This window comes from Armigeres subalbatus, chromosome 2, assembly GCF_024139115.2.
Source record: "Armigeres subalbatus isolate Guangzhou_Male chromosome 2, GZ_Asu_2, whole genome shotgun sequence".
In the NCBI taxonomy this organism is placed as follows: Eukaryota; Metazoa; Arthropoda; class Insecta; order Diptera; family Culicidae; genus Armigeres; species Armigeres subalbatus.
The window spans coordinates 211,472,852-211,485,504 of record NC_085140.1 but is presented as its reverse complement, the minus strand read 5'-3'; the positions used below and the strand labels follow the sequence as shown (position 1 = coordinate 211,485,504).

The window sequence follows — 12,653 nt, the reverse complement described above, 5'->3', positions numbered from 1 at the left end:
TCGGGCAATGCAAATATAAACCCGTTTGAATATATCAGACTGAAAAAGTAAAAATATTTCAATAAACATCCCAGTCGAACTGTAATCACTTAGGGAGAACTTCTCGTAAAAATTCCAGACAATTTTCCTTAAAAACTCCTTAGAGCCTACCGCGGAAATTCTTAAAAATTTACTGTTTAATCGTTGGCCATGCCAAACTAGCCGTCCTAATTATTCTAGACTGAGAAAGTCAACGTGAAAACAACCATTCTACCTGCAATCATGAAGATTTTTGTGCAAATTTCGAAGAATACTCAACAGAAACTTTCCGTGAACTTCCGAAGATTTTCCATTAGAATTTAAGAACAATTTTTCATGAAAATTCTGAAGTTTCCCATTTAATGGGGAACTTCGAATCAATTTAATTTGGAAATTCCAAATATGTCTCGAAACTTCCCATGGAAAATCTGAAAATAATTTCCAAATTTTGGAAAAACTTATAGAATTTTCTGGAGAAATTCATTAGGTTTTTCATGCGAAATTCAAAATATTCTTCCTTTAATGTCTTGAAAATATCCCAAAAAAATGCAAAAAAAATTAAAAAAACCTAATAAAAAAATCGCCACGCCGATTCACGCCGCCGCCGGCTAAAATGGCTTTCGGTGTGACGCCGAAAACTCCGCCGCCGCCGACCAAAATTCTGACAAACGCCGCCGCCGACGAATATCGGACCGGCGCACACCTCTAATTGTACAGCAATATCCATCTTACTATTGACTTATTATACTTGCTAGAAATCATCAATACAGCGATAATATGACAGATTCCAACAATATGATAAAAATATCAGGATAGAAGTAGCACACAGGAGAAAATAAAGATAGTTCATGGCCAAAAAATATTAATATCTATGTCTATGTTTGTTTTATTTTCAATATTAGACACACATAGCCAGAAAAACTTATTTTAATGCACATATTTGGAGCATGAAAATTACGGCAAAAATAAACGAACGCGATGTTATTTTAAATTCAAATCAATTTAAAATTACACGATCGTGTAGAAATATTGCAGATTTCATTGTAATTTAAATAAAAATAAAAATAAATTTAAATTTACATGACGGTTGTGATTACATCAAATAAAGTTTATTTTTACATTGGACATTGTTTTACATGTCGATTATTTTCCATTATTTTTTTCTGTGCAGTGCATTAAAATTGTTGAACAATACTTATTTGCAAATAATAACTAATAGTTGCTTTATTTTGATCATCATCAATGCCAAGGCGTGCGGTAGGAAACTTTTTTATCCGAAATGGACATGGAATGTTTATGCTAACGACATAACATACGGATATACGGATGTATAAATAGTAACATGGCTTACAAGCCGCTCTGTTTATAATCGTCTTCTTCTTCTTCTTGTTGCCATTACATCCTCCACTGAGACAGTGGTCGAGAAAATTTCCTATCCGAAAATTTTCCGAAATCGAACCCAGCCACCTTCAGTATGGTCTTATTTTGTAGCCGCGTATCTTACCGCACGACTGAGTTCATAATCGTGAAAGTGCTAAATAAATGTAAGGCAGCGAGGCGGCAATATTCCTGTTTCAGTATACAATGTAATTAGAGAAAGTAGATAAGAACTATTTATATTTACCAAACACAGCCGTATAGTCATTCTCCATGCCATATATGGGGGAATGCAATTGCATAATAAAACCTAAAATAACAAAAGTTGTATTGGTTTAGGTTCGACCTGATATTTGGCATATGGCCAGAGATTGACTCGGATTACTCCTTAGTACTTTGTGCGATTTCTTCTTCTTACCTCATCATGATAAGTATAATCTGTAGTAATCATCGTATTATCACGCGATAGTTGTCGCATCTGAAACGTGAGCATCTGGCAACGGTTATTCTGTGCCACTTATTCGTAATTCAGTTGCAGTATGGATCGGATCGTAAAATTTGCAGTGCTCGTTAGCTTATTGGTGGGAACGCCTCTGTGTCATGCAATCAATATTCTCTGCTTGATGGGAGTTCCTAGCCCGAGCCATCACATTTGGAATCGAGTTCTGATGGAGGCCTTGGCAGCGAAAGGATACAACCTAACCATCGTTTCTCCCGATACGGAAAAGATTCAGAAGCCAAACATGACCTACATTCATCTGGAGGAAGTCTATCATACGATACACGATGGTGACACAGCGATTGATTTCTACGAAATGGCACAACAAAATCTTGTTACCAGCATGTTCACATTCTACGACTACGCATTCTCCCTGTGTGAAGGAGTCATGAGATCGAAGGGCTTGGATGTTATTTTAAGCTATCCAAATGATTTCAAATTTGATTTGGTGCTGTATGACTTCACTTGTGGACCGTGTTTGATGGGGTTGTTCGACAAATTCGGTCAGCCACCCCTAATTGGTGTTACTGGTTTCAACATTCCACCTTACACAGTCGATTTAATTGGTGGTCACAAATACCCCGCATACATACCATATTATACACTGACTTACGATACGGATATGAACTTTTTTCAAAGGTTGGAGAATTCTTTCATCTACACAGTTGATCACTTGTAAGTATACTTGCAACAAACATGGTTGGATGTGAACATAGAATACTAAATTGCTCGTTACAGATATCGAAACTACTACTACGTGCCGAAGACGGATTCGATGCTTCGACGATTGTCGGTGTTCAAGGATATACCATACTTGGGAGATTTGGATAGAAAAATGATATTAATGCTCGTAAATTCCCATCACTCAGTTGACTTCCCGGAGCCTATTCCGCAAAACATGATTCCAGTCGGTGGTTTGCAGATTTTACCAACCAAACCGCTCCCAGCGGAAATTGATGAATTCATAAAAGCATCTAAAAAAGGTGCAATACTTTTCTCTCTGGGAACTAATGTTATGAGCTCTGATCTGGGAGAAGAACGCATCCAAATGTTCTTGAAAGCCATTGAACAATTCCCAGACTATAATTTCCTGTGGAAATTTGAAGCGGATCCCACGAAATATAACATTCCGAAAAATCTATTAATGCGAAAGTTTTTACCACAAAGTGATATCTTGGCACATCCTCGTACCAAGTTGTTCATCACCCACGCTGGTCTGCTAAGCACTCACGAAGCGACTTGGCATGGCGTCCCGATGGTTGGGATTCCGTTCATAGCAGATCAGTATCGAGTACGCACGTTTCACAGAAGCCATGTTTCGTTATTTTTACATTATCAAATAATTGCAGAATTTGGAGAAATCTCTACGAGCGAATGTTGCGGAAAGGCTGAACGTTTGGACACTGACCACCGAACAAATAGTTCAGACAGTTAGTAAGGTTTTGAATGACCCTTCGTATCGGACTAAGATGCAGGAGAAGTCTGCCCTGTTCCGAGATCAGCCGGAAAAACCATTGGACCGCGCGCTTTGGTGGATCGATTGGTGTTTGCGTCATCCGAAGGCGGAAACTATTCAATCACCAACTCTGCGCTTAGGATTGTGGAAAGGTGAATTATATGACGTGAAAGTATTCGTCATTCTTATTACTGTGGCTGCTATTGTTTGTATATACCGAATTGTTGGCAATTTGACAAAACATAGAAAAGGCAAGGTACAGAAGAAGAAGAAAGTCAATTAATTTGTGATTTTTACTGCTGGATAGTGACAAATAAAAAATCCTTGCTGAAATTGAAATACTATAACTTTTTTGTGCGCATTTTTGATTGACATCCATTGGTAGATAAAATACGGATTTCTACTAGATACGTGATATTTCGAAGTATTGAGAGACTAGCGGCTGTGAGATTAGCAACAAACGTGAAACTTAGTTGGTGTGTAACTTTGTGCATGAGTCTTATGACTGTACGTTAGGGTGGTTCAAAAAATCGAGTTTGATCCATAGCCCTCATCTGATTCTTTGTCATGTTAAATAATTACTAATTATTGGGGCGATTAATCAACATGCAGTTTTCGTTAGGTAAAAGCCGTTGAGTATTCCTTATAGATATGTAGGTTTTTTGACCTGCCCCTTATGGGGAAGCGTCATTAACAGTATAAGGAAAACCCAAATTAATCCACCTAGCGGTGATGGAGCCTTTCTCGTGTGTTATAAAAATAGTATTTTGACCATAGCTTAGTCCATAGCCCATAGTCCGAACTGGCCAATTTCTAATAGGACAGAATTCTGCGTCGAATGCAACTTGTTGCGAGCAAATCGGTTCTGGATAAGTGCATAAGACATGATCTAGACTTTTTAGTGTGCTTTTATTTGAAAAAAAATATTTTGGCCGTAACTTCTAAGCACATAGTCCGATCGAGTCAATTTTTAATGGGAAACAATGAGACAGGATTCCGCGTCGAATGCAACTTGTTGCGAGCAAAATCATTACCATACCGCCACCATTGTCTGCCACGTCGACATTCAGGTGCTCTTCGTAGAGCTGCCGCCACCTTTGGATCACCTCACGCTCGTTTGTAAGAAGATTCTCGTTTATGACCTATCACATAGCTTCTCATAGAACTTTCGTGCGTTATTAGCGCGGTACAGTTGCTTCGTCTCTTCGCGGTCTCGATCTTCCTGCTGGCGCTTTGTCCTCCGGAAAATCGAGTTTTGTCTGTTCCGCGCCCGTTTGTATCGTGCCTCATTCGCCCTCGTGCGGTGTTGCAGCGATTTCGCTCATGCTGCATTCTTCTCCTCAACTAACTCTAGATCAACATTTGAAAAGGGCGTAACAGCCAAAATTTATTCCTTCTGATTCTTTGTCCACATATATAGCAATATATGTAGACGAAGAATCAAAAATAATAAATTTTGGCTGTTACGCACTTTTCAAATGTTGATCTAGAACTGCTCACATTCGCCGTCATACCAGTCGTTGCTCTGATCCGGGGACACCGTGCCTAGTGCAATGGTTGCGGTTCTTCCAATGGCGGATCGAATATCTCTCCAGCCATCTTCAACAGACGGTGCGCCTAGCTACTCTTCCGACACTTCCGACTCTTCCGACACTCTTCCGCTACGACAATTTCAAGAGGTACATCAGAGAAACGAAGAAGGGTCGTTTGGCCGAAACCCATTCGGACGAAAGCCATTTGGCCGAAGGCCACTAGGCCGAAAGTTGTTTGGCCGAACAGACCATTAGGCCGAAATTCATTTGGCCAAATAAGACATTTGGCAGAATAGGAAATTTGGCCGAATAGGACATTTGGCCGAATAGGACGTTTGGCCGATAAGGACGTTTGGCCGAATAGGACATTTGGCGGAATAGCTGAATCTATGACAAAAGGTCGAAAGACAAAAAATCGAAAGGACAAAAGGTCGAAAAACAAAACTTAGAAAAGACGAAAGGTCGAAAGGACAAAAGGTCGAAAAGCCAAACGTCGAAAAGGACAAAAGGTCGAATGGGACAAAAGGTCTATAAAGAACAAGTTGATAACAAGACCTTAGGGTGTATTCCAAAGTAATTTGTGAAATGCATTTATTTTCAAGCAGAAATAACACACTCATCTCATCAATCAAAGCTGAAGAATGAGCAATTTTCAAAGAAGGAGTAATTACTATGAAACACTCTTATGAATATCTAGATAGTTCTGTTGGAGATAAAAAAGATTGTTGATTTAGGAAATGAATAAAACCTGTTTTGCGCGAGACAGAGTTGCCTTATACAGTTGGCAAAAAATGCTCTTTTATTTTTCACTATTGTTAACAATTAAATAAAACTCATTCAATGAGTGCAAATAATAGATCTAAGTTTTCTAAATGTCACTTCCATCTGTCAAAATAGTGCACGCCTCAGCCACGCAGACGTGCGCTTTGAAAATACGCCGGTGTGTAAAGGCTCCCCCAGATATAAGTGACTTCATCGCCGCGACGGCGACAGCTAGTCGCCGCGATTCTATCGTTGAGTGGTTGCTGGTAATGTTCCATTTACGCTTCCATACCAACGGCAACAGAATTGCAGTCACCAGTCGATAGAATCGTGTCGCAATTTTCTCGTCGCGTCTGATTGGGGGAACCTTAATACATGCCGATGATGTGCGGCGTGCGCCATTTTGTGAGAACGAAGTGACATTAAGAAAGCTCAAACATCCATCTATTAGCTGTACTCACTGAATGAGTTTTGTTTAATTGTTAAAAAATGTAAAAAATAAAATAGCAGAGTTTTGCCAATTGTGTAGGGTAACTCTGGTGCGAAATTGATTCTCTCTGTTTCAGTTTCATGTCTATTTCGACCTTTTGTCCTGTTTGGCCTTTTGATGTTATTGATCTTTTATTCCTTTCGACCTTTTGTCCCATTTGACGTTTTTTCCTTTCGATCTTTTGCTTTCGACCTTTTGTCCCTAATCACTGCTCACTGTAAAAGTAAAAAAAAATGATAAGTGAGTTGTGAGACGTCTCACTTCTTACTTCGCACTACTAACATTTCACACTGAGAAGTGTCTTCTCTCACTTCTCACTGTGAAAAGTGAGTAGTGCGAAGTAGTTAGGAAGACGTCTCACTACTCACTTCTCACTTTTTACATTGAGCAGTGAGTAATGAGAAGTGAGTCCTATTCAGCCAAATGTCCTATTCGGCCAAATGTCCCGTTCGGCCAAATTACTTTCGGCCTAATGGTCTATTCGGCCGAACATCTTTCGGCCTAGTGACCTTCGGCCAAATGGCATTCGGCCGAACGGTATTCAGTCAAACGGCCCTTCCCGGTCGGTAGTGTTTGGGCGACTATGAATCATATGGGGAAATGATCCATGAGTTATGTCTGTTTGTCTCCGGTATAGTATCAACTGGTCATGACCGAAAGCAAAGTAGCGCTTCTAATGAATCAATCTATACCGTGATAGCAAAGTGATAGGCGGCTCTCTTGCCCGTTAGTTTGACAAATAGTGTGTACGTAATTCATATTCTGAAGATAGGCCAAAAGATTTTGTGGACCGTTTCTATTGCGATACTTGCTTGAATCCGGTATGAGCACGATAATTGCCGATGCCGATGAGAGATAACGTCGCAATTTACCTGACCATATTGGCAGAGAAAAGAGATCATTAACTTAATACATATACGCGCTGATACAGAAAATCGCATTGTCACACAACAACTACACAGTGCCGGATAAAACAATAAGATCAGCGCTTTTCAATTTGAATTAATTTACAAAATGAAGGCAAAAGATGCATTGAAAATTGTATTTCAGCACATAAAATAAAGAATATTATTATATTCAAAGAAAATCTACATTGTAATGGATTAAAATCCTTTTGAACGGAAAATCTGTTCTCCAGCCCTTTTGAAAATCCAAATTTTCAGCGACAAGAATATAGTCATTATAATAATCAGCTCTGCCAACCTCAACCTTCAATTTTTGATAGTTAAAACATTATTTGCGATTACTACTCGAAATCAGCACGACACGGACTCTATGAAGTTTTGGCAGTTACTGGCGGGAATAACATTCCACACTACTTGTGTTCAACTTCGCAATGTCTGCTTTTTTTATTTCAATAGCGTTGTATGTCTGCCAGAAGTGTCAATCGAGAGTCCTAAGTAGTGTAAAACGACCTATTATGGAGAGGGTGAGCACCACGTTTTGTTTTTATATTAATAAAAACAAACTACCGCAATAATAGGTCGTAGTTGCCTATCGTTGCGATATTTTTTGAAGTTCAGTCCTATTCTTGCGTTTTTGCCTGTATTTCTTATGGAGAGCCGTACCACAACAATAGGACCTTAGTACTATCGCAATACTAGGCTCAAGGGACGCATTTTTTAATCAAAAATGTTATGTTTTCATCATTTTGTACGAAATTTTGCCAATCAAAAGGTGTTCTAGTGGTAATTTCGAAGAGTTTTAGCGGATCCACTATTATTTTTGTTGCTTGTATATGCAGAATGGACAATTTTAGCACTATCGCAACATTAGGACATACCACAACGATAGAACGTTTTACCCTATCTGCTAACAGTGCTGCTGGTCACTAGACCTCGTCAATTTGCTGATCATCAAACTGTTTCTTGAATGCTAAGATACGTTCTGTTCAGAACGTTAAGAATGTTTCTTTTTGGCGCCTCAAATTGAGTAAAATCTCTGTCAAGATTGTACAACTACCCACCATATGATGTCGCATCCACTAATTTCAAACTGGGGTAGTCTTATTGTTTTGTTCGTCACTGTAAATGCATAGTGCTTATCATTTCTAGCAAAGCATGAATCACAAATGGAAAATTTGAAGTAATATCACAGAGAGACCATATGCCGTGACCTTATATTTTCGTCTGCATCGAACGCTATCCTGTCAATTTCGCAACTGATTAGTCGAATGTTTATGTTCGGTACTCTCTTTACTGGATTTCACTGGATTGTAATAACAAATCACAGTTTATCAGCTGTATAGCCATTGTCGTTGAATTTTCATTTCGGCGCCGCTGATATTGCGTTAGGTAGTTGCCAAGCAGGTACCATAAAGAATCCACGCTTATCGTACAAAGTGTGTGAGAAAAAAAGATAATACAAAGTCATTGTACGAAACTTGGTTTATATTAATTTCATAACATCTTGAAATTTGTTCTTGAGATAACGAACAAACTACACCGTTGTGAAAAGTTATACAAATTGTGAATGTAGACTCTCATGTGCTCAAAAGATCTATTTCTTTTTACTGGCATCGCATTCCACAACTGAAACATTCCCGTCTCGCAACTTTCCATACAAACTGCAAACGACGACGTTTCAAAATGCAACATTATTACCTGATAATTTAAAAAAAACTATATCAAAGCAATGAAAAAGGAGAAAAAAAATCAATGTATGAAAACATCCAAACATTTCATGGGAAACTATGTTCCTGAACGTTGACGATGTTCCCGAAGGGCTCCAAAAACTCGCACTTATGGGCCATATCGACCCTGATTTGGCGTAACAATATCTCAGACATTTCTCAGCCAAACTCACATGCTTATATACCCATAATAACCGTCAGCTCATAAATTTTCCGAAACTGATTGTTCAGATTGTTAATCGGTCACACCTACATCCTGTAATCGCCGGAGGAAGCATCGTCAGTTGGCAGACAATATTTTTACAGATGTTCTAGGTTCTCCAAACTATTCTGGATTTCAGAGCCTTGGTCTACCATGTCAATTACGTTTGGTACGAAGCAACCTATGCAACCTATGGTGCCCATACATGTCCTTAGAGGCCATGTGCATGATTTTTTGTGCGGATGTTCTAATTTCTTCAAATCATTCTGAAGCTCAGACTAATTGATCTACCAAGTCAACTGAACTCGGTACAAAATAAATAGCAACCCATGGTGTCCATACAGGCCCATAGAAGTCATGCGCATGATTTGCGATTAAGTTATGTCCATATAGAATGTTCTAAGTTTTTCGAATCATTTAAAACCAATAGATTTTTCAAGTCAACTGGTCTTAGTTCAAAACCAGTTGCAATCTAAATGACCTCAAAGATACTTAGAGACCATGCGCATAATTTACATGTTATATATGTGCAAATCGGATATTCTAAGTTTTTCAAATCATTCTGGAGCTCAGACCAAGTGGTCTACCAAGTCAACAAAGCGATTTAAATATGTGCAAAACGATTATTTGAGTTCACAAAATCCAATTTGTTCACCAGGTCTACTTCCCCTCGGGACAGCTTTCCAGCATTACTTCTGGAGGATAGGCTGTAATTAATGTACTCATACACGCAAGCACTCACACCATTTGAGACTCATTTGGAAGATCACTTTAACACTTCACTGCCATGCCTCGAGGACTCAATAACGGTAACTGCCTGGGCCTATAGATACTACGCTAAGACACTCCTACCTCAGCATGTGCAGTCTATACACAAACTTCAGCCATGCCTCGGGGTGACGATGCCGGTTACCCGCTAGGACACTCCTTCTTCAGAACAAGTCAATCACTCACTTTTCTGCTGAAGCAGACCACACGCTACCTTACCGAAGTAGGGACACTCCCCGTGCACCATTTGTGCATCACTGTGGGTGTATGGATTCAATCCACTACCACCCTGCCGCCGAAGCAGCTTCTCCAAATGTCACTCGCCCCATGCGAGTCTTATTTTGGTGCTCACCCCAACACTCTACTGGCATTCCTGGAGGAGTCAATAGTGGTATGTAGGCACCAATCAACAATACTACGCTACGACACTTCTGCCTCAGCATGCGCAGTCCTTCGCAAACTTCTACAAACTGCAGAATCTGCAAGCAGATCGATTGCTCTCAGCTGAAGCAGCACACGCACTACCCTGCCGAAGTAGGGACAGGACACTCCCCATGCCAATTGGCACTCTCTGGGCTCCTGTGCGCTGTGAGCGACACACGGTCGCTTTGATAGGACCTGTTTGCGGATACATGTAGCTTTTTGTAGAGGTTTAACAGAGCCCACTGCCAAACTCCACCACATCCTAGGCAGGCCCCCTAACTCGCAGAGGCCGTTGGGAGGGGTCGTAAAGCCCTTCGAAATAGTCACTTCTGCCGGAATATGATGGGTTGCCATCGGTTTTGTAACGAATTTACTTTTTGGTCCAATATTCATCTAAACTCTTAAGTGATTTAGAAAATTTAGAACATTCGATTTTGACATAACTAAACCATGGGTTGCTATTGGTTTTGTAAAGAACACAATTGATATGATATGGAGAACTTAAAATATTCGATTTGAACATATCTAGACCAACATTTGAAAAGGGCGTAACAGTCAAAATTTATTCCTTCTGATTCTTCTTCCACATATATAGCTATATATGTAGAGGAAGAATCGGAAGGCATAAATTTTGGCTGTTACTCCCTTTTCAAATGTTGGTCTAGATATGTAAATCGTAAATCATGCGCATGGCTTCAAGTCTATTAGCATTTCCTCAATTAATAATTGAAAACTTTCCTATGCCCGCTACAGTGACTATAATAACAGTGTCGTCAAGTGTCAGAATTGGAACAGAATCGTCTGTCGGTTCCATACAAATGCGCGTTCCAAACGAGCAGGAGACCTGTCAAACTTGGCACATGACGTTACTCTTCTTATAGGACTCTAATGCCCACCATTGCATGAGTATTAGGGTGGTTCAAAAAATTGATTTTGCTCCACAGTGCTCATCTTATTCTTTACCATGTTCTGAGTATCCTCTGAAAATTTGAGCTCATTTGGATTAAAACTGATTTAGCACAAGCCGTTGCAAGTTTGCATGCAAATTAGTATGGGGAAATTTATTTTTTCATTATACTGTTAATGACGCTTCCCCATCAAGCGCATGTTAAAAGAAAACCTACCTAGCTAAAAGGAATACTCAACAGCTTTCACTCAGTGAAAACCGCGTCTTAATTAATCGTTCCAATAATTAGTAATCGAATTTAATCTATACCGTGGTTTTCTGGAGCTAATTGCATAACTCATCAACAGGCAACATTGCTGCTCGTAGCGCGAAAGATATCACACACAAATTCAGGCTACTATGTTGCACTGCACATTTCAGTGATGCCCTCAAAGAAGTTTAACGATCATGACTAAAGATTCGCAACCTGTCTTAAAATCGATTACTAATTATTGGGACAATTAATCAACATGCGGTTTTCGTTGGGTGAAAGCTGTTGAGTATCCCTTTTAGCTATGTAGGTTTTCTTTTAACCTGCGCTTAATGGGGAAGCATCATCATTAGTATAATGAAAAAATAAATTTCCCCATACTAATTTGCATGCAAACTTGAAACGGGTTGTGCTAAATCGGCATCAACATTTCAAAAGGGCGAAACTGCTTTGATAAACAAAAGCTTTTCACGTCGCTGGTGGGCTAATTTGAGCCCACCCACGCAATCCAACGCCACTGATGGTAGCAGCGAATCCTCTTTTTTCTATCAATGGTGCTGGATGTTGTGGTTGGGCTCAAATTCAGAAGTGTCGTAGCGTAGTATTGTTGATTGGTGCCTACATACCACTATTGGATGTTGTGGTTGGTGCCGAAATCAGTTTTAATCCAAATGAGCTCAAATTTTCAGAGGATACTCAGAACATGGTAAAGAATCAGATGAGCACTGTGGAGCAAAATCGATTTTTTGAACCACCCTAATGAGTATGTATCTTGTGTGCCATGTACAATCAATACACTATGCCCAGAGTATCAAAAATGTTTCCAACACAAGAAATCTGGACTGGAATCTAATCCGGATTGACAATCCTACGCCTTTGCTGGCAAGGCTAACTGTAGACCCTAAGAAAAGAAACAATGGGTGCAGATATTAAGTCGAGCTTTAGAACTGCAAGTATCATAGCATAGCATAGCATATGTGATTGTACAAATTGTGGGTGGCTATACAATGCTCAATTGAGCAATCTACTGTATATTTTCGCAAATTGATACTTGGGATTAGTACATTTTCCTATATGTACAGTAACCTGGCCACGGCATTACAATCTAGGAAGGAAGGAAAGGAATGTTAGTTCAACATTTACTAGTGAAGATGTAAGGGACCAAAACTACCTTGGAAAGGAAAGTTTGTGTTAGTTACTTACGAACCATCCAGAGCAAAGCAAATGAACCCGGATCTTGCAAATGTTTTGCGTAATATTGCGGATCTTTTAAAAAATTTCCATTTTGCGGATTCCGTAAAGTTTTTCCGCAGCTGTCAAAGTTCTTCCGCAGGCCT

At 39.5% G+C, this 12,653-nt stretch overlaps 1 protein-coding gene across 1 annotated transcript; it reads left to right on the top strand.

The window, feature by feature from the left end:
* Window positions 1–1,742: 1,742 nt before the first annotated feature.
* On the top strand, window positions 1,743–3,689 carry LOC134211584 (UDP-glucosyltransferase 2-like). The gene is made up of 3 exons (XM_062688592.1): window positions 1,743–2,569; window positions 2,633–3,185; window positions 3,244–3,689. Exons 1-3 carry the CDS (start codon window positions 1,935–1,937, stop codon window positions 3,631–3,633), a joined length of 1,578 nt encoding a protein of 525 aa, XP_062544576.1. The 5' UTR covers window positions 1,743–1,934; the 3' UTR covers window positions 3,634–3,689.
* Window positions 3,690–12,653: the final 8,964 nt, after the last annotated feature.